The sequence below is a fragment of the Colius striatus genome, chromosome 3 (genome assembly GCF_028858725.1).
Source record: "Colius striatus isolate bColStr4 chromosome 3, bColStr4.1.hap1, whole genome shotgun sequence".
NCBI lineage: Eukaryota > Metazoa > Chordata > Aves > Coliiformes > Coliidae > Colius > Colius striatus.
This window is the reverse complement of record NC_084761.1, coordinates 80,115,967-80,136,950: the sequence shown is the minus strand read 5'-3', so window position 1 is coordinate 80,136,950 and position 20,984 is coordinate 80,115,967. Positions and strand designations below refer to the sequence as shown.

The window sequence follows — 20,984 nt, the reverse complement described above, 5'->3', positions numbered from 1 at the left end:
ACATGAATTAAAAATATGCCTCAGACTTAGGATAAACTACAAAGACAGACTTTTAAGACAGAGCTCAAGAAACCAAAATGAAGTGTATTCTGGAACATTACCGTTTGCTTTTACAATTCATGAGAAACCATGAGGAACTGGCTCTAATCTTAAAATCATTACTAATACGTTAAAGAGTCACTGTCATTTCAATGCTTTGTGTGGCTTACTCTTCATTTTGAGATGTTCAATTCAAGGTAGTTTTCTGGGTAATTATTCTCTTAGATGTCAACATTAATGCCACTGCACTGCACTCTCCTCCGAAAGGCTGCAGATTGCAAAGCGTCTTTGAAAAAGGATGAAACGGACATGTCATGCAGTAATCAAGTAAATGCAATCCCTGATTAATATGCAAGTCTGAAAAGTTCAGAAAATGTCATCATACTCCATAGCTGCCCCCTGTTTTTGGAAAGGTCTCTTTTTGTTTTGTTCGTGTATAAATGTCATCCTACGTGAATTTCACTCCAGCAGCTTTTCATAAACTCAAGTCAATGACGATATGTTCAAATATTTGAGTGTTTCCTTTAAAACTAGAGGCAAAGAAAAAATCTCTTCGATCAGTGGACACAGCAGTGAAAGATCGTGGTGCCTGCACATAGATTTCTTTAAATAGCCTGAATATCTTCTTCTCACTATCCCACTGGTAAATCTGAGAGAAAGTATAGTCACTTCCCAAGGCTAGGTAGTAATTGTTCTTGAAGGAGAAAGGCTGCAGCGTCATGGCTCCTCGGGATGGAAGAGCCTGTATCTCCACAAACTGTTTGCTATTCCATTTCATAACTCTGGAGTCGCCAATGAATCTCGTGAGGGTGAGGTACAGGTTATCTTGCATCCTGAAACTCTTCACAGCCAAGACGTCTTCCATGTTGGGGATTTCACTGTGTGGGACAAACTTTTTGGCAGCTTTGTTCCACTGGAGTATAATGGGAACTTGGGACCGGCTAGAGAGGATTAAATGTGATTTCCCATCTATATTGAGAAACTCGGCATCGGTGTCCCTGAACCACTCGTGAAGGGACTGGTATGAGTAAAATCCTTTGTTATTCCACTTGTACACTGTTGACAAACCTGCTTTAGAGCTATCCGCTATGACAAAAAACATTTCGCTGTCTATCTCAAAAAGCTCTATATCATTTGGCTTGGAAATGCGAGATACTTCGATGTCCTGGAATTTGACAAACTTTGTCCAGCTTTCGTCATACTTGTAAATGTGTGAGCCACCAAAGAGCTGCGCCACCACCACAAAGACTTGCTCACCGACAAGAATGGCTTTACATCCCACTATGGACTGACCTATTGCCCAAAGAGGGGAAAAAGAAAAGCACATATATTAGCACCGTACAAAGCAGCCTTTAAACCAAAGAGAGGTTATCATAGAATCATAGAATGGTAGGGGTTGGAAGGGACCTTTAGAGATCACCTAGTCCAGCCCCCCTGCTAAAGCAGGTTCCACCTAGATAAGGTCACATAGGAACGAGTCCAGGTGGGTCTTGAAGACCTCCAGAGAAGGAGACTCCACACCCTCCCTGGGCAGCCTGTGCCAGGGCTCCCACACCTCAATAGTAAAATAGGAGTTTTTTATGTTTAAATGGAACTTTTTGTGTTCCAGCTTCATCCCATTACCCCTTGTCCTGTTGCTAGATACCATCGAAAAAAGGGATGTCCCAACCTCCTGACACTCACCATTTGTATACTTATAAATATTAATGAGACTCTCTCCATCAGTCACCTCTTCTCTAGACTAAACAGCCCCAGTTCCCACAGCCTTTCCTTGTATGAAAGATGTTCCAGTCCCCTGAGTCCCAGTCCCCTGATAATCAGTCCCCAGATTATCAATCAGCCCTCCCCTTTTCAAATGTGCAGCATCTCACAATTGTGTCCTCTGCTACTTCCCGTCAGAATTTCTCTTCATGCTTTTTTCTCACCAACTGGAAAGATGACTGCAAATGTTGGAAATGGCACATCTCTCAAGGTGTGCCAGTATGATGCACCCTAAAATGCTCATTCCTCTTCCTCCAGAATACTTTCTCTCTTCAAACACAAGCCCCCTAACATCCAAAACAACTATTTAAGCCAAATTTTATTATCTCAAAATAACACGAGTTGTTATTTTGTGACTCACAAGGAATCCAAAATTCTCTTAGAATGTCAATCTTTCCATCTTAACTAGAAGAATGAAATATAGTCTACTTTTCTCGCTCCAAGAGGGCCAGAGTCAGCTTTTTGCTCTACTGTAAATAGAAATATTGATGCATCTTGTGGATATATCACCTGACAGCAGGACAAAAAAGATAAATCTAACTCTGTTGTTTCTGTTAAGTATTCTTGATATTATGTTGAGCTAGATATGTAGGAATATTGCAATTGCCAGATTATATCAGATCAGGTTATGGTCTGTTTTGAGAATGTCACGTCACTATCTAAGAACCACATCAAAAAAGTAACAACTAGACTATTTACAAAAGGTTTTGTTGGAAGCAGAGGAATTCCTCTCTGAAGCACCCAGTTTAGGTACAGCTGTAACTTCCCAGATTCCCCCATGTGTGGCTGGTCACAGCCACTCCAGGACACTTCCCCTGGCAACTCTCCTGGTTTCCATCCCACACACCGGAGACATGAATGCTCAAGCTGACCATCCAGGCTCTTTCTGGTCTAACTTAGTCAAAAAGCACTCTAGAAGAGTTTTGACTCAGCCTGCAGACCTCTCTTTTTGCAGAGGACAGCAACACCTATTCTCTGCATGTTGTCTGCCAAGGCACTCTCAACACCCAGCTCAGCTCCAGAAGCCCATGTAGTAAAGGCCTAAATTCAGACATCCAATGCCAAGCATACAGCTGGTAATGAAATTCCCCAGGAGGACATAGATGACTCCTGAGCTCCACAAAACACTCTTTAGGCTCCACAAGAGGGTCCCTATGTGCCTGTGTGCTCTGGCAAAAATCTCTTGCTCACATTTCAGAGTCCAAAGCTCAAACTCAGGCCTTCCAGGAACACAAGATGGCTGCTTGAGAAATGAGTCTGGGCACATCCACTGGCTGTGGAAACAGGACACAAGTCCCCAGCAGCAGTGTCTCCTCGTCATGTCATTTGTGAGGAGGTGAAAGACAGTTGTCTTTGGAAATGGCCCAAACTCTCCACTCCCTTTCCAGAGCTTTTCTAGAGCTCTGCTAGGTCTCTTTGGGCCATTGACTTCTCCATTTACATCCACCGGTACCTATTTCCCCCTAATCTACCAAAACACAATGAAACCTAAAAAAGCAAATTATTTCAATTTCCAAAATGACCTGACAGAGAGGTAGAATCTTGTAAACTTTTGTTAGTGACACAGAGCTGATCTGAGGAGGTAGGTGCTTGCTGCCTTGGTAGACTTCACCACCAGGGGAGGATGCATCATTCTCTGTTTCCCAAAATGCAAGGTAAAAAATAATCTATCGGGTGCAACAAGGAACAGAAGGGAAGGATACTCCATGGATAAATTTCTCTCCTGAGCTTTCAGAACCAGAAATTTGAAGTAGCTGGGAATCTGGGCAGCATATCACAGCTCTAAAGATTCTGTCTGTGCTGTCACAGTGTGACTGAGCATCATGAGTGCTGGTTAGGGACAGAATGGTTGTGAGCATTAGAAAAATCACCTGACAGCTACATAGGCTTTTCATTTGGTGAGTAATCAGGCCAGGATGCTAATTCAGCACGTTGGTAAATGGAAAGTAAACACAAAAGCTTTACAGTATATCTCTTTAGATACCAACGACGGTTTAAATATTTCTATGTCATCCTCAGGTGTGAAACATGCCATCCTGGCCAGCCCATCCAAGAAGCATCATTCAGACTATTTCCTTCTACTTGCAGCAGAGTATTTTTATATTCTATTTTGCAGGCACTTTGGCAAGAATGAGGGTTCCTTCAGCTTCAACTTGTAGCGTGATTCACATAGCAAATGCTAAGCTGGGCCATGGTGTGACATTCACAGCCAGTGTTCGTACCTTCAGAACAATTTACAAGATCAGACACAAAAAGCCTAGTTTGTGTGCGACAGTGAAGTTAAATGAGCATCTACTAACGAGATGCACTGCTCCATGAAGTCACTCGTGTTCAAACATTACACACTTTTATCTGCCAAATTCAGCAGAGATTTGAGATAAAAGCCATCCACTGGTTCCATCTACAAACCTCATTTGTGTGAAAAGCACCAACAGTTCATCAGTGACTGGAATGCCAGTGTTCATATACCTGTGATATTGTCGTAACTCCTGAAATTCATTTCAATGTGATCCCACTCCAGCACCATGCAGTTCTCCATGCTGGGCTGTGCAATGGCTACGAACACATCATTCTTTGAGTTGAAAGTATCCACTGAAACTGACTGGTAGGGCAAAATCTGATGAACAACAAAATCTAGAAACAACACATATTTACAACAGTTAGGATATGTCCTTGCTGGAAACACAGAGTAACTGGTCACTGACTATAATGATTTACCCTGAAAAATGAAGGTAATACTGTGCATTTTGTGTAACGCTAGCATGGAAGTGTCAGTGCTCACATTAGGCATGCAGCAACAGGGGAAAGCATGCTTTAGGCATCACACACTGTCCTCGGGAAATACAGTTGCCACGGAGATCAAAAAGGCCAATAGTGGCAGAAATCAGATTTTCCAGCTGGCCTGGCCAGTATCAATGAAATCAGGATATCAAGAGAGAAGGCTCTTTCCCCACAGCTGGAAGCTGCTTTCCTGTCAAGTGAAATGGCCTTGCTAGAATCACTTTCAAGCTGAGAGACAGCAACTTCCAGCTGAAGTCCAATAACTTCTTAAGTCATGCAAATTTAATCACTGGCAATTTGTGTTATGCTAAACCAGGCAGAAAGTGAAATGACATCTGAAGTTTGCCTGGGGATAACCCCATTTTGGCTAGACCATAGACAAAATGGTGTAATCAAAAACTCAGTTAACATAACGTTTTATGGGACATGTTAAGTAGTTTAGGCATGAAATACAACCAACCTGCAGATTACTACCCAGTGGAAAACTTTACTCTAGACACTAAGACTGAGGAGTTGGAGCTCAGGAGTGTAACTCCAAAATTCAAGATTTTTGTCTCAAAAGCTAAGTGCCTTCATAGATTTAACTCTAACATTCACCCTGGGCTAAGTCAGCAGTACAGAGCCAACCTGGGGGAAAGCGAGGAGAATTGGATCTGGATTTGATCTTTGTCCTGAGAGACAGCCAAGGTCATTATTATCAGGAAAAGAAGCTGGTATAGCAGAGTGGACAAAGAAAAGCCAGCACTTGGGTCTAGAATGTGGCAGAAGGCCTGTGCTGAAGTGACAGATGCATACAGATAGATAGAAAAGGAAATGCATCTCCCACTGTGACAGTATTTCTCTGCAGAACCATGCATCGCTCTGTTTCAAGCTCCATTTGCTACAAGGCTGCATCATGCACTCCTACACTGGCAGGGCCTGGGCATCCGGAGATTTTGGTGAAATGGTAATTAAGTCCTCACTCGAGTCCCTCATTTTGGTGCATTATGAAATAATTGGGTTTGAATTAAGAACTCTCTGTCTCTGCATGCTTGAGAGCCTTGCCCTTGAGGAGTTACTCTTTTGGAGAATAAAGATAGATGACTACCATTAAACAAACAGAGCAGATTCTACAGCTGAGAAAGAAATGACAGTCTCCATTCTTTGAGGGACTATTATAAATAGAGTTTGGGTTTGATTCATAAATGCTGGTAGGAAAACAAGAAAGTTATCTTCATTCTCCCTAGGAAAATAAAAGAACTGGAGAAAACTGACACCAAAGTATGCAGGAAGTAAAAGTACGTGATAAATCATGAGAGGTAGCTAAGGATGGAACAATAGCAGACACAACCACAGAGAATGAACATCTCTTTTAAAATATTGAGGGAAAAAAAAGAAGAAAAACCCCTAATGCTGAAAAAGACAACTCTTGAAATCTGAACAGTTGTGAAATATTTTGAGGGAATTTGTGAATTAAACCAAACCAATCTGTGTGTTAAAACCCACTGCTCATTCAGAAATGATTCAGTGTTAACACAGCTATTTTTACTTGTACCTGTCGTTGAGCTCTTTATGTCACTGGATGAGTAAAAATGGGTAACAAAGTCAGGCATAATCAGTAAAAAGCAATAAACGTTGCTCTTAGCACCAGTTGGAACTACCAGACTCTAACATGGAACAAGGACACACAGTAAAGAGACACTGTCATGTCAGGCTTGCCAAAAAATTAGGTCTTAGGGGCTCAATTTAATTTTACAAGCTGGTCCACATGCCTTGCTTTAATGCTAGAAAGAGCTTGTGCAGTAAATACAAGCTGGGTGTCTATGTGTGTTTCCCAACACTTTTCTCTTTAATCTGGATGAGCCTGCATGGGAGAGGGAAGAGGACACAGCCCTCACTTCCCTTCCCGCTGTGCAGCTGCCTGCACAGCCTGTCGCTCTCTCCCTCTAGCTCCAATGCAGAGTTTCACTCTTCCTGTCTCAAGACACATGGTTTTAACATTGCCTTCTGCTGCTGAGGGCTGGGGTGGACCCCCACTGCTCTCTCTCCTGTTGAGCTGGCATGGGCCATCATGGATGAGGCACACAATACATCTGTTGTTGGGCTGATTTCACTTCCCTACTCTGTCTGATCCCAGCACACAGCAGCGCTGATTCTGGCAGAGGGAGAGAGCATGGGCAACACTGGAGGACAGTAAAGAGAAGGGGGAATAATGACCTATTTGGGTAGCAGCTCCCAAACTGCATCCTGCAACTCAGTCCTCTTCTCCTCATGTCCCTTCTTTCCCCATGGTGGAGACTTCTGCTCCAGGTGAGGCTATCCAGGACTTGAGGGTGCTATCAGAGATCATTAGCTGTCTCTTCCCACCTCCCACCATGGTGGCACAGGTGATCTCCATCACAGGAGCAAGTAACATTTAATTTGCAAACTACCTTCCTTCCTGCCAGAGGGAAAAGAGAGGATGACCCTCAGAAGATAGGCCCAGGTAGGTAAAGAAAGGGGAAACCAAGCTTCCAAAGCTCAGTGAGATCACCTCTGCCTGCAAGTGTGGGTAAAGCAGGTGGCAGGCATGCATACAGCCAGTTTCCAGTGACTGTAGGAGCACAAGGACCGTTTTCCCATCTCCTGAAACTAAGTTACAGGTTCCCCTGCCATGCTTACAGCCACAGCACAGCCCCTCACACACTGTTACAGGAGAAAGAAACAAAAAGAAGTGAAACAGCTTGGCTTGCTTCTGTGATGCACGCCGAGAGAAATGGGAGGGAGGGAGGCGATGACAAAGAGAAGTGCAGATCACAGACACTGTGAATTGCTTTCTCAGTGGAGAAGCAACAGGACCATTTTGTTCTTTGGCCGTTTTGTGTTGATTTGCCTGCACTCCTTTCCATCTCTCTTCCTGTTGCCACTGTACCAACAGTTCAGCAGTGCAATTAACTGATGGAGCTGCTGAGGTGCACGTTTTACCAAGCAAAGTGCTTTGTTCCCACATTCTACACCCAGCCATGCTCGACACAGAGCACTGGAGACAGAAAATTATGGAAGGGCTGATCATGCCTGGCAAATGAAGGAAATACAACACTAAAGACTAACATGAATGAAAGAGGTTTGCTGAGAACTATCTGTTGTGGAGTGGGAAAGGAGAATACACCTACAGGGTATGTTTCTTTATATCAGAACACTACCAAGCCTGTGACTAAGCAGTCTTCAAGGCATGAATACAGGCATATTCCCCTTTGGATCTGGGGGAGGAAACAGCAGAGAGGAAAAAGCGGCTGAGTCCTGACACCACAGACCACCAAGGCCACCGGAGGGTTACAGTTTGAGAAAAGTAACTTCCAGTTCAGTGCAGGGGACATGATGCTGTCTCAGAGGTGACACATTCCTGAAGATCTGCATTTCTACTCTACTTTGTATTTGCATTTCTACTCTGTTTTGTCTTTTACAGGTCATTTCTGCACACAGTCTGTCCCTCTCAGACACTCTGTAAAGACATCAGAACTCCACATCTTCTGCATCCTCCACCTTCACTATGCACTGGAGCTCTGGGAAGCCTGCTGCTGCCTGCCCCCAGGCCAGAGGGGTTAGGCACTCAGGCTTCTCTCACACTAGCCAGAGAATAACTGCTTTTAAAACGCCCCTTACTATCTAAAGAGTGTATTACAGCCATATGTTGTGCTGTGAGAGTGCTTCCCTGATGGCACCTGACGAAATACTGAGCTGGGCAAACCTTGCACTACATAATGCCTTAGCTCCCCAGCAAACTCTACAGCATATGAAATGAGATTTATGCTTGGTGTAATTTCACTTACAGCAGACAAAGGGCCTAACATTAAGGGTGAACTTTACCTTTTTTTACCTAACTGGTTTCTAGGTACCAGGAGATGACAGAGGGCAGATAGGTCACTATAGGTCTGAGGAACAGGTAGATAAGGCTTATTCTCACACACTGTTAGTTCTGTATAAATGCTTAAACCAGGTTAAAATGAAATGAAGCCTGCTTTTACTGTATACTTTGGCATCTTGGTGTTTTGGCAGACCCATGAATGTAACTTTGGCACCGTTCTAAGCTACATCGCTCTCCTGTTCTTGACATCCTTTTACGGAGCAGATAATCACACTTTACTCCTGCTGCTCTTCTGACATATTTTTACATTCTGAGTTCACTCTCTTTTCCTTTACATATTGCCCTTGGATTATCTCTCATACCTTGTCCTGAAACTTTATTTTACATTGCTAGTAATCAACTTTTCTATTGTCTCTTAATGATGATGACTGCCTTGATGACTGATGAGAGCTCAAATGCCTCTGATATTACTGGATAGCAAAAAGGTAGAGTGCTGGCGTCATGTGCATGAAAGATGAAAAACAATACCCGCAGCTGGTATTTTCAGTTACATGATGTGACTACATTTAAAGACAGGTAATTGGGGCCGATTGGTCATAAAATGTAAGCATAAGCACATGCAAGCTTCTCTTCACTTCCTTCAGCATGCTTTACGTTACTGAAAACAGAAATCAAGATTCTAAACAAGACAGTACTCAGAATATTATTGGACATTTTTCTCCAACTTAATGGAGTTCCATGAAGAACTGCTGGCAGTATTGCTGCCACATTTGATGCTATTAAACTGTGGCCTCTTGAATAAAGATAACAGATATAGTCACATTATTTGAACTTCTTTTCATTGCTTTCTGTGAAATACAGAGATTTTGGGAAGCTCATCTGCCATAACTATATGGCCTTATTCCAGATAATAGAAAGCATTCTGAGATGAAAATTAAGTCACAAAGTGAGTCATAATCAAGTCTGTTGGAATGTGAATAGTCAGAGCTTTTCTCCCGTTATCACTTAATCCAAATAAAAACTTGCCACTTACTTTGGCTTCGAAATGTAATTTTCCCATTTTATGCTTGCTCTAGTACTCACAAGTGCTTTGTAGGTAACCCTTTCCTCCCCCCAGGTCATGCTCACAGAAGCCAAAGGATGCAGTCTAAACTTCTGCTATTTAACCATTTGTAGTGTGCTTAGAAAGATACATTCTGAATACCTGTAGTGGTGCATTCATAATCAAAACTTGTCACATCATTTAACTTCTTATCCTGATATTCTGCTGGACCAATACACAGGACATCAGAAACAGTGGAATTTGTCATCTTTAACCACAAAAACAACCACTTGGCTTTGCAGTCACACTCAAATTTATTTCCCCTTAAATCTCTAAAAAAACACACAGAAATAAACATATTTGAAAAGGTTGATAGCAATATGAATACTACAGAACTATTATCACCTTGACATGCTGAATTTAAAAATATCTGAGTAGCCCTGAACTGGTTTTCAACTGAGAACAGGAAAGTTTCTTCAGTTCTATTCAGACTCTTTTACTATGTACTCTCCTTCATGAGCGTTGTCAACCTAGGAAATACATCAACGAATAATCTCACTAATAGAGCACCGTGATTCTCATGTGAAGTCCCTCATGGTTGTTAGTTTTCATAGGATTAGGACTGTAGGATAATAAATCCTGGCAGTGCAGTTGTCTGCTGCCAGCCTCCATCCCACCATCTACCGCTGACACAGATAAATCCCATTCCTTCACTAAACTACTGCAATACCCTGGCTGACAGAGTAGCCTTGCTGGTACCATTTCTGTGTTACATTAAAATATGGATGTCAGCCTTGTACTTCTTGAGTCACTATTGATGTGGAGCCAATTTGACCTCCCCTTACTAATGTATGTGCAATTTTAGCACTGTACCTGTTCTTCGATCCCTTGGCAATTTTTGTGGCTTACAATTACACTTGGTTGCTTGGGAGTGCCAGGACAAAAATAGAGGAAGCTGAATTAGCACCTCAGTTATACAAGAAAACACTGTCAGTAAGTCAGCAATGTGCTACAATGGCACAAAACCAAGAAAAAAACCCCTTTTTTAAAATAAATGCCTTTTACTAAAATAGTCTCAGGGAATGCATGCAACAATAACAGGACAAAATGTTCAGAGAAATTTCTTTTCTGTGTAGATATCAGATACAGCACCACACAAACCAAGAATGTAAAACTCAAGTGCCAGTGACAGAAGCAGGCAGTTAATAGAAAGATTCTCATTACTTACAGTTCAATTAAAGAATCTAAATCACCAAAGACATCTCTTGGTAGAGCTTTGAGATGGTTATTGGCCAAAGAACTAGAAAAGAAAGTTAGAACTTAGTATCACTGCTATCTCTTGTCTGGATGACTCATTATGAAGTCTGAGCTCACTTACAGGCTGTTAATTATCTGCTACTGTCCAGCCACCGGCATTGTTAATAAATGATGAGGAACGGGCACATATGAATTATTCTCATTCAAGAAAGGGGACTGTTGAAGCTCACATAAAAGTGAAACACATAAAGCTTTTTTGTTGCACAGGTGCACATGTAGCACACGGAGCAATCCTTGAGCACACCGCAGAGAGTGGAGTGCTAATGTGGAGTAGGTGGTGCGACGGTGGTGTGGGCACAGCTTGCCCAGCTGACAGCCGCAGCCCAGCACCAGCCGCGAGGCTGTGCCGGCAGCCGAGTGCGCCTCGCTGCTGCCCGAGCAGACACTTGTTTAAGGCCACTTCTTAATTGGTGTAAGGCAGGTTATTGACAACAGGAGGAAGCTGACACATGGAGGGGAAGGGATGTTTTCTGTGCAGCCGGAAAACCAGCAGTCCCCCAGAAGAGTTCAAAAGTACAAATAATTAAGCGTTAAATAACTTACAGGTGAGTCAAGTCTCGAAGGCCACGAAATGCATTTCTTGAGATGGTTTCAATTTTGTTTCCTTCAATAAATCTAGGCAAAAAAAAAAAAGTAAATTAAAAGGTTTAAAGTAGCATTATTATTAGCATCACTAGTGCTTAAACCTATGTTTTCCACATTCAGCGTGTTCCTGGGTTGCCCCTCCAGACTTAAGAAGTGGAGAAGCCTCGTTGGAGCTGCTCACATTCTCTTTTCCACTTTCCTCAGGTGGACTGTGAGAGGTGGTGCAAATACTAGGCAGCACAAGGGAGAGAGGCTAACACAAATATCCAGCAGAAGAGGAACAAAATGAACAAAGCAAAAATCACTACTCCTCTGTTGGTTAATCCTCTCGGGGAGTGCTATGTGAGGCAAGAGACTTGTGTGGGAGAGGCCTCCAAGACAGACTTTAGAAGCTAAAGTCCTACCTTCCTCGCACAAAACACCTGCCTTTTAAAACCATAGGGCAACACTGCAGCACCCAGGCTGCCCAGGCTGCAGATGGACACTGACAGGGAGCTCCCGTGGCTGCACGCACAGTGCCATCTCTGCACCCACAGAGCCGTGACAGGAAATGCAGCTACATGCCAGTAGGCATCTGGAGTCTGCATCAAGGACTAGACTCCTGCCGTGTTCTCCTTCCCGCTGCCACAGTCCAGCTCCCTCCAGCCAGGATGCCACCTCTGCAGGGTGCCCGGCTGTGCACACGGGTCATGGCCCTGTGCACTGGGGAAATAATGACAGGCACGTATCGATTCCAGGAGCTTGTTGCTCCTCCTGACTGCATGTCAGCATTTAAAGAAAGAGCTGACATCTGAGTATCTTGACCCCTGAGCACTTGAGGACGTATCCCTAAATATGCCATCAGCCCTGCAAAGCGATTGCAGCCAGGTGGCCATCAAGATATTGCACAGTACAGCTGTACCTGGATAAAGACAACTGCATGCTGACTTTATAAAAGGTTTTATGAGATAAAAGTGTTTCCTTCCGCCTAAGCATCCTTGTTTGCCTTCCAGCAAAATAAGAAGAAAAATGCTATAAGCTAAGGAGCCAAGATGGGGACATGGGAGATGACAACTGCTCTTGGTTCTGCAGTTTAGGCATAGCCAAAATCCTTCATCTTGACGGCAGGCAAAGGATGTGAATGAGAAAGTGTTGTGTCTGTGTGGGGGATGTCAAAAGAGGGTCAGCCATACTCCCTTACAAGGCTGCCTGGGGACACGAATTCAATCTGCCACACAGAAAGCCAAACTGGCTCCTGACACTCTCCCTCACCAGCACCTGGCACCGCCACACAGCGCCAACTCACTGGGCCGTGCACACAAACATGGCTTCACTAACACACTGCAGCGAGCTGACGGACATATGGGCTGAAATTCAGTATTTTGCCATATTCCTGAGTCACCAAACCTGGCCTCAAAGGGATGCTACCCTGGGAATGCCGCTCTGATCAGCATCAAAGCTCCTGTCTTTATCAGAGCTGTCTTATCCAGACTGCACACAGAGCCCAGACAGTGCACACAGTGCGCTGAATGCCACTATCAGTGCTGCAAGTGCAGCAGGACACAGCTGGCAATTATATATACACATATATATTTATGTATCTGCTGAGTGCTCCCCAATTGCTTTCCAACCAGAGACAGAAAGAAACTTGTAATTCCTGTTTGTCAGCAGGGTTTTCTTATTCTCCATGAGGTCGGATAACTGGTAACTGAGAGACGTGAGTTACTGAAGCTGTAACCGTGATACTAGCTGCATGGCCAAAAACAACTCCAGAGAAAGGCCACTCACACCCAGTTCCCAAACAGAGGAGGTGTGATTTCCTGGGAAGAGGAAGAGCTCTGTGGACTTGGCAGGGAAGGTGACCACAACCATTAACTGAGACCACTTGTTCAACTGCTGCTAAAGGAAATTAAAACCATAAGGCTTTACCACTCCACTCTGCTCTCTGCTTTGCAGCTGGAAACCAGGGACAGAGATTTTTTCCCTTTGACCATCTAAGGAGGGGTAGGATTTTTTTCTTTCAGATAGGAGGTCTGGCTGCAGTTAGCAAAGCAACCACTACATCTGCAGATTTTGTTGGGACAAGCTCCATGTTAGACTCATCAGCACTTGAAAGCAAGTCATGAATGAAATAACATACAAATGTTTTTTTTCCTTTTAGAAAACATTCTGCAAACTACTTTCTTTCCTGTAGACACTTGGCAAAGAGAACAATTAGATAACCTACTGTCACTGAAAAAGCCAGATGTGGTGAATCGTGGATTTCAGAATATGCCATTATCCTCTATTTCTTGGTCTGCAAAATCCATTGTTGGCTGCTCCACAAGTAGCAGCCCATTAGTACAGAGTATACTCCACCTCAACACCTATTTGTCTGTAAGACTTTAGCAAGAATCAGTTTTGTGAGCATTGATCTTCCTTTAGAAAAAGACAGAAACGTTTTCCACAGCTACCTTGCAGCACAGGAAGGTGAGTGGAAAGATTCTTTTTTTTTTTCAGATCATATTCAGAGTTTCAAACATACCAGCTCATGTCCAGTAACACAGAGAAATGGCAGTCCTTTGGAGTATGAAGGGAGGACAACCTGGTACCAGGAATAATACTTTTTTTTAAAAGAAAAAAGGATGACCTAAAAAAAAAAAATAACGGGGAAATGAAGGTAATGTAAAACTCAACAAAGAAGTGAACTATGTAAAGAAAAGGAAAGTTAAATAAATGTAAATAATAATGTAGATAATTACCATCATTTATATTATATGAAATATATTTATAATATAAATATGAATGCCACAGGCATTAAGTGAGTTATCAGAACAAAGGCGAAGTTGGAGAAGAAAGCTGAGGGGAAGAGAAGCAGTTTGGTAATCAGGGTTGCTCTGGACAGTAACACAGATACTCTGCACCTCCTCTTCAGGCTGCTGGCAGGCTAGGAGAGCCTTCCCCACCTCTTTCCTGAGGTTCAAAACCCTTTGACAGCGATGGGACTGTTCTGGAAATCCAGGACAAGCTCTTGCTCAGCAACGCTTTTGTGGTGTTCTGCAATTGCACAGAGCCACCTTGCAGTCATAGCCTATTTTAAAAATCCACCACAACCCCTGAAAAACAGCGAGCCATCGTAAAGGACATTTGCACAGGAGTGGAACATAAATCCTTCATCTCTGCTCCTGGGAATCACAGTAAAGACTAAGACTCCACAGCGTGAGTCTTGGCAACTGATCAAAACATCTTGATTTATAAAGGACAGGGGAAGACATAAAATACCAAACTTACAGGTATTCTAGATGGAAGAGACCAGCAAACGCATCATCTCGTATAACGGTGAAGGAATTGGAGTTCAGCAAGCTGAAAATGGAGAGCAGGTATTAGGAAAGCACATTAAAACTTGACACACTGGATTATGCCTGTTGTGTTTATTGCCCATGACCAAACTAATCTTACTGACTTGAGCCCATATTGCCCCACCAACGTGGCACACATAAAATACTGTGGAATCGCCTATAAAAAAATAAATCACAGTGGTAATGTGATGCTAGTTAACATCCACTGCTCCTCAGGAAAAACACTCACTGCAACATTCACCTTGGTTAAATGCAACCTGGCCCTCAACTCTCTGGTCCCCTGAGCAGGGCAAGCTGTCCTCAAAGGGTAGGTCTGGTGAGCATGGACCTGTTTCCCACCACCCCTCTCACCACGCCAACGATTTTCAAGAGACCCACTCAGCAGTGCTCCTGAGCTCCCAGGATATGAGAGCCCTTTTGTACAGGCACCAGCTCCTGGCTGTGCAGTCTCAGTGGATCAGCACTCACTCACTCTGCTCTCCCAGGGCAGATGCTCCAAGTCTGACCTGCAAACGGACTATGGCCCACGGCACGGGAGGAGAGCACACTGCTCACGAGGCCAGCTTGCCGTCTGGAAATGCAGTTGTGCCCAAGTCACCAGAGAAAGAGCCCTGCTCTCCTGGCAAAGCAAAACCCTGTGTCCATAGGTAGCAAGGAAGAGAGGTGGTGCTGCTTGCTCCAGGCACTGCCTTGCCCTCCCGTGTGAACTTCAGGGAGAAAACATGTCACAGCAGTTGTCATCTGAGCCAGGACAAGGCAGTCAGGGACAAGGATGCTATGGAAGGGCTTTGCCAGCCAAGTTCCTTCTTTGCTGTATCAAAGCACAATGATCTCCACTGTTTAAAGGCACAGAGAGAGATCTCCTTGTCAGAAAATAGCAAAACTTCTAATTTGGTCCAAACATTGTCCACTACTCAAAAGAAACCATCTCAGAATCTTCTGCTACCAGTGAATACATCTGCACAAATCGCTTCATTAGAGCAACTTACTAATCCTTTTAGTATGGTTTTAGACATTTTACTAAAATTAATCTAGAAGACTAATGAACACGAAATGCAAACTTTCACTGTGATCCTTGGTTCTTACGCTAATACCAGATAAATGCTCCTTAAATTATCCCAGAGAAATCTGATAAAGAAACAGACTGCCATCAAAAACAAATCCTTGCATTACTGCTTTACTATGGCTGCTGCCACAGAAGACATAGTCCTGAGGTACCCAAGCACTCAGTTGTGCATGTGTCTCTTTTGTCATTTAATCACTCTTTTCTTCTCATGTCTGAAGGGCAAACTCACAAATTACACTAACCAACATGATTTGCCAGGGCCCAAGGTAAAGGTGGTGGTGATGACAAGCCACTCTCACTCCCATATCTGATCTACCACAAAAACTGACATAGACAACTTCTGACTTTCCCAAAAACTAACCTCTGCCCCATCACTCCACAGAACCCAACATTTCCTCTTGGAAATCTACAACACATGAAGACGCATAACCTTCATCTGCTCTTCCCCTTTCTTCCCAGTACCACTATCCAAAACAAGCCAGATTCCTCACATCTCTAATTTTCCTCCCAGTTTCTCTCAACCCACTCCTGTATTCATCCTTTTCCTTCTCAGCACCCATGAGTCTGCTGTTTGCCCCTGTTCAGACGTGGTCAAAGTCCGGCTGCCCAGGGCTCTGTGTTGGCCCCCAAGTCCCACAAAAGCATGGTTTTGGGGCTGGTGCCATGCTAAAGAAGGTGAAAGCCTCGACCACTTGCTTTTCTCACTTCTACCCAGCATTTTCTATGGGATGTTGCCAACCCTCAAACAGTGAGACAGGCCTTTAAGTTAAACAAGGTGAGGGGGTCTGAGGAGAGGAGGATAGCCATCATGCTACCAGATGCCTTTGGGAACTTGCTAAGGTCAGTTTTCATGTCTAGCTCTCTGGCAAGCACCTAGCCTGGGTTTCTGGTGTGCCTCACATATTTTTTACAAATTTTTCTTTGCAGCATGTCTTTGTTTTGGAGGGAAGCTGGTCCTTACAGGAGGAGACATGGAGGGAACCCTTGGCATTGGGTGTTACAGACAGGCTTCGCAGAGTTAGGCAGGGCACAGGCAGCAGCACAGCTTCTCTGCCATCTACCTGAGAAACATTTATCTGTGGCTCCCCAGGGGAGTTGTTCCACACTCTGTATCTCTCTGCCTTCCCTACTATGACCTCCCAGGATAGTTAAATTAAAGCAAGCTTGGGTAAGCCACTGGAGCTGCAGCCACACACCTGACTGCAACACAGGCACAACCAACTGACATGCAGGAAGGAAGCAGGGCTGCAGAGGGCAGGGAACTGGACTGCTGTCTCTTGGGACAGAGGATCATCCTGCTTCTGTGTCCATTAGGTCAGAAGGCATCTGAGGGACCACCCTCCACGTTGGGTACTGAAGCACAGAGTCATGCTGCAGACAACTCCGGCGCTTCATGCACAGAGGCTTTCCTCCAAGGCGTGTCCACTAGCCCCCGGAGCACGCACAACGTCCCAAAACCAACGCAAGACTCCTGGGTGCAAAGTGAGCTGGAGTGAGAGCCACCACATGACTCCAGGGGGCAAAACTCAGTCCTAAACTTCTTAAAGCTGGTTGTTTGGGTTTTTTTTTTACAAAAGGAACTTAGGGCATCAGAAAACATTTTGTCCTATTTCAGTGGCTATACGTTTTATGAAGTGGTTTACGAGTGCAAAATGCATCCCTCAGTTATGAAACAGCAGCTACATCAGGGGAGCTGCCCGAGCTGGGAATCTACCCACTACCTCCCTTTCTACAAGGGCACCCGTAACTCTGTTTAGGAGGAAACGGCCAAAGCTCTAATTGTCCGTGATCTTTTTTCAGTGCCATACTTACAGCAGCTGCAGGGAGGGCAGGTGAGAAAACATCCTGTCCTTGACTTCGGAGAAGGTCCCGTTTACCAGGCTCCTGGAAAAAGAGAAGCCACCCGTCAAGCGGGACCGCCCCGCATCCCTCTTCCTCCTTCCTCCTCCTCCTCGTACCTTGCACCCCCCATTCCTCACTCACAAGGAGCCCAGGCCGGCGGGCAGGCTGCGCGGCGCTCCCGCCGCCCCCACACACAGCGCCGATTCCCGCCAGCAGCTGCAGGGCGGCCCGCAGCGCGGTGGCCTCCGCGGAGCGGCGGCCAGCGGTGGCGACAGCACCACCAACATGGCGATGCAGGGGGACAGCCACCTCAACGGCCCCGCCATACCGCCGCCGCCGCTGCCCGCCGGCCGGCGGCCGCTTCCCGCCGCCTCTCGCGCCCTGACATCAGCGCGGCACCGCCCCGCCGCTGCGCTGCGGGGCCGGGCCGGGGGCGGGCGGGAAGGGGGGCGGCTGTCCCGTCAGGGCGGCGAGAGGCGAGGAGTGAGGGTTTGCCCCCTCAAGGCGGAGTGAGGTGGGAACGAGGGCGGGAGGGTTGTCCCCTCATGGCGGCGTGAGGCGGGAACGGAGGGATTTATGCCCTTAAGACGGTGCGAGGCAGGAACGAAGGGCTTTATCCCCTCAGGGCGGCATAAGGCGTGAACGTTTATCCCCTTAGGGCTGTGCAAGGCGGGAACGGGGGGGCGGGGGGTATCCCCTCAGGGCTATGCGAGGTGGAGGCCATCGTTGTGCTCTGGGGCTTTGCCCCGCAAGGAGGCAGAGTGCACTGGTAGCTCCTGCTCCAAAGTCCCGAGTGATGCTATCCCAGAAATGATGTGGTTTTCCAGTTATTTTCCTCATATCTAGTCAGAATTTGGTTAGGAAAAATCTGAAGTCTTTATAGTATGAAATTGGATGAACTTTCTTAAGAGATATATACTTAGGGTGGCCATCACTTCTCCCAGATAACAAGAGGTAGGACAAAAGGAAACAACCTCAAGTTGGCCCACGGAAGGTTTAGATTGGGTATCAGGGAAAATTTCTTCACCAAAAGGGTTGTCAAGCATTGAAACAGTCTGCCCACGGAAGTGGTGGAGTCACCATCCTTGAAGGTATTTAGAAGCCATATAGATGTGGTGTTGAGGGACATGATTTGGTGGTGGACATGGCAGTGTTAGGTTAACAATTGAACTCAAAGTCTTTTCCAATCTAAAAGATTCCATGATTCTATATAAATAGTTTACATTGTATACTGCATATTAATGCCTACTAAAGGAGCCCAGCTCATTGCAAGAAAGAGGATGACAGCCCCTACCCTGCCAAAAAAATAAAAGATATCCCTTGGGCTGCTGACATAACACCAGCATCCTTGACCCTTTAACACTTCTGTGAAACCCTCCCATCATCTGCCAAGTAGCAAGTAGCTTCTCAGTAGCAAGACCAACTGAGAAACACACAGATAGACGATTACAGTTGCTTAGTAGTAGTACGTGTGTGTTAAGTAGTGATCAAGTCGAGTTGTATCTGAATGCTTGAAAAGCATCAGAACTGTGTTGAAAACCACATTTAGGACCTCCCAATTTGAATAGGATGCTTCATGCACTTGAATAAATGAATTACTCTTGTACCTCTCTTCTTCATTCCAAAGCCTCTCTCTTTGGCACCAGCCAGCTGCAACATTTTCGTGACAATTTCTACCGCTGCAAATTGGGTCTGCTGCCTCTCCCTGTTCACTGAGCAGCTCCAGCATAGCCTCCCGTTAGGTGTTTGAAGGCAGCAGTGAGACTCCTTTTTTCTGAGCAGACTCAGGTCTCATCACCTCCACCCATGCATAATGCCTCCAGCAGGCAAAAATTCAGGAAGCATAAGCAACACTTGAGTTAGCAGGTTAATGCCGTTACCATCTGATTAAGTAGAAACAAGACAAGGAAATTATTTGAGGTCAGAGTTATTCCCAGTTTTCTTTGCTTGGTTTTATCTTTTCAGTGATTTTAATGATTCGTGTAATACACCTCTTCCCAGGAGCTATTGTGCACCATATCTGCATCTTAATTCAACATCCACAATAATCTCAGGGTGTTTATTTTGTTGGCAAGCAGACAGAAATTGTTGCAAACCACAAGCCCTGTTGGATTTTCCTATTGTTCTCTTACAGCTTGCTCACAGGTGCTTTATCTTGAGGTCACTGTAAGCCCCTCAAGAATAAATACAAGACCACTGCCATAAATTAAAAGCTTTCGATACTGTCTTTCATAGTATCCTTCTAGAAAAAATACCCAGCATACAGCTAGAAAAGTCCATAATATGTTGGGTGAGCAATTGGATGATCAGGCTCAAAGGGTTAGAGTCAATGGGGCTTCATCAGGCTGGTGGCCAGTCACCAGTGGAGGTCCCTAGGGCTCAATTTTAGGGCCTGTGCTCTTTAGTGTTTTTATAAATTATTTGAATGTAGGAATCCAAGGTACATTAAATAAGTTTTCCAACAACACTCAACTAGGAGGAGCTGTGGGCTCCCTCAAGGCTAGAGAGGCCTTACAGAGCGATCTGGATAGAATAGAGAGCTGGGCAATCATCATCTTTATGAGATTTAACAGGAGTGCTGGATTCTCCACCCAGGACAGCGTAATCCTGGTTATACCAACCAGAGGCTGAGATGCTAAAAGGCATCAGAAACAGTTCTGAGGATTTATGCTGAGGGCAAGTTGAATATGAGTCAACAATGTGGCCCATCAGCCAAAAGAGCTACCCGTGTCCTGGAGTACACAGAGCACAGCATAACTAGCCAGACTAGGGAGGGAATTATCTGACTCTACACTGCACTGATGCAGCCACATCTCGAGTTCTGTGTGCAGTTTTGGGCACCCCGATATAAGAAGAACATCAAACTATTAGAGTGTGGCCAGAGAAGGCAACCAAGATGGTGAAAGGCCTCAAAGGCAAGACTTACGGGAAACATCTGATATCACTTGATTTATTCAGCTTGGAGAAGAGAAGGCTGAGAAGGAAACCTCATCTCATCCTACAGCTTCCTCAAGCGGAGCAGCAGAGGAGGAGATGCTGATCTCCTCTCTGGTAACCAACGACAGGACATGAGGAAATGGAGTGAAGCTGCATTAGGGGAGGTTCAGATTGACCATTAGGAAAAGGCTCTTCTCTGAGAGCATGGTCAGCCAGTAGAACAGGCTCCCCAGGGAAACAGTCACAGCACTAACTCTGTCAGAGTTCAAGGAGTATCTGGAGCATCTCTCAGGCATATGGTTCAGTTTTAGGTAGATTTGCAAGAAGCAGAGAATTGAACTTGATAATTCTTATGGGTCCCTTCCAACTTGAGATATTCTAATCATAGGATCATAGAATGGTTTTGGGTTGGAAGGAATCTTAAAGACCATCTAGTTCCAGCCCCCTGCCATGGGCAGGGGCATCTTCCACTAG

General features: G+C 44.9%; 1 protein-coding gene across 1 annotated transcript; it reads right to left on the bottom strand.

The window, feature by feature from the left end:
* Positions 1-514: 514 nt before the first annotated feature.
* On the bottom strand, positions 515-17,899 carry LGI2 (leucine rich repeat LGI family member 2). The gene is made up of 8 exons (XM_010196641.2): positions 17,715-17,899; positions 17,544-17,615; positions 14,598-14,669; positions 11,307-11,378; positions 10,675-10,746; positions 9,609-9,778; positions 4,270-4,434; positions 515-1,332 (listed from the first exon to the last, which is right to left on the bottom strand). The coding sequence occupies exons 1-8, from the start codon at positions 17,897-17,899 to the stop codon at positions 515-517; spliced, it is 1,626 nt and encodes a 541-aa protein (XP_010194943.2).
* Between the last annotated feature and the right edge of the window lie 3,085 nt (positions 17,900-20,984).

What these genes read in the sequence shown, in the direction of transcription:
- LGI2 (XM_010196641.2), bottom strand. Translation starts at nt 17,899, where the DNA reads ATGGCGGGGCCGTTGAGGTGGCTGTCCCCCTGCATCGCCATGTTGGTG. An exon ending in CCCGCCGGCCTGGGCTCCTT is followed by an intron (nt 17,616 to 17,714) that starts GTGAGTGAGGAA and finishes CTCTTTTTCCAG; the next exon opens with GAGCCTGGTAAACGGGACCT. An exon ending in GAGTTACGACAATATCACAG is followed by an intron (nt 1,333 to 4,269) that starts GTATATGAACAC and finishes TTTGGGCAATAG; the next exon opens with GTCAGTCCATAGTGGGATGT.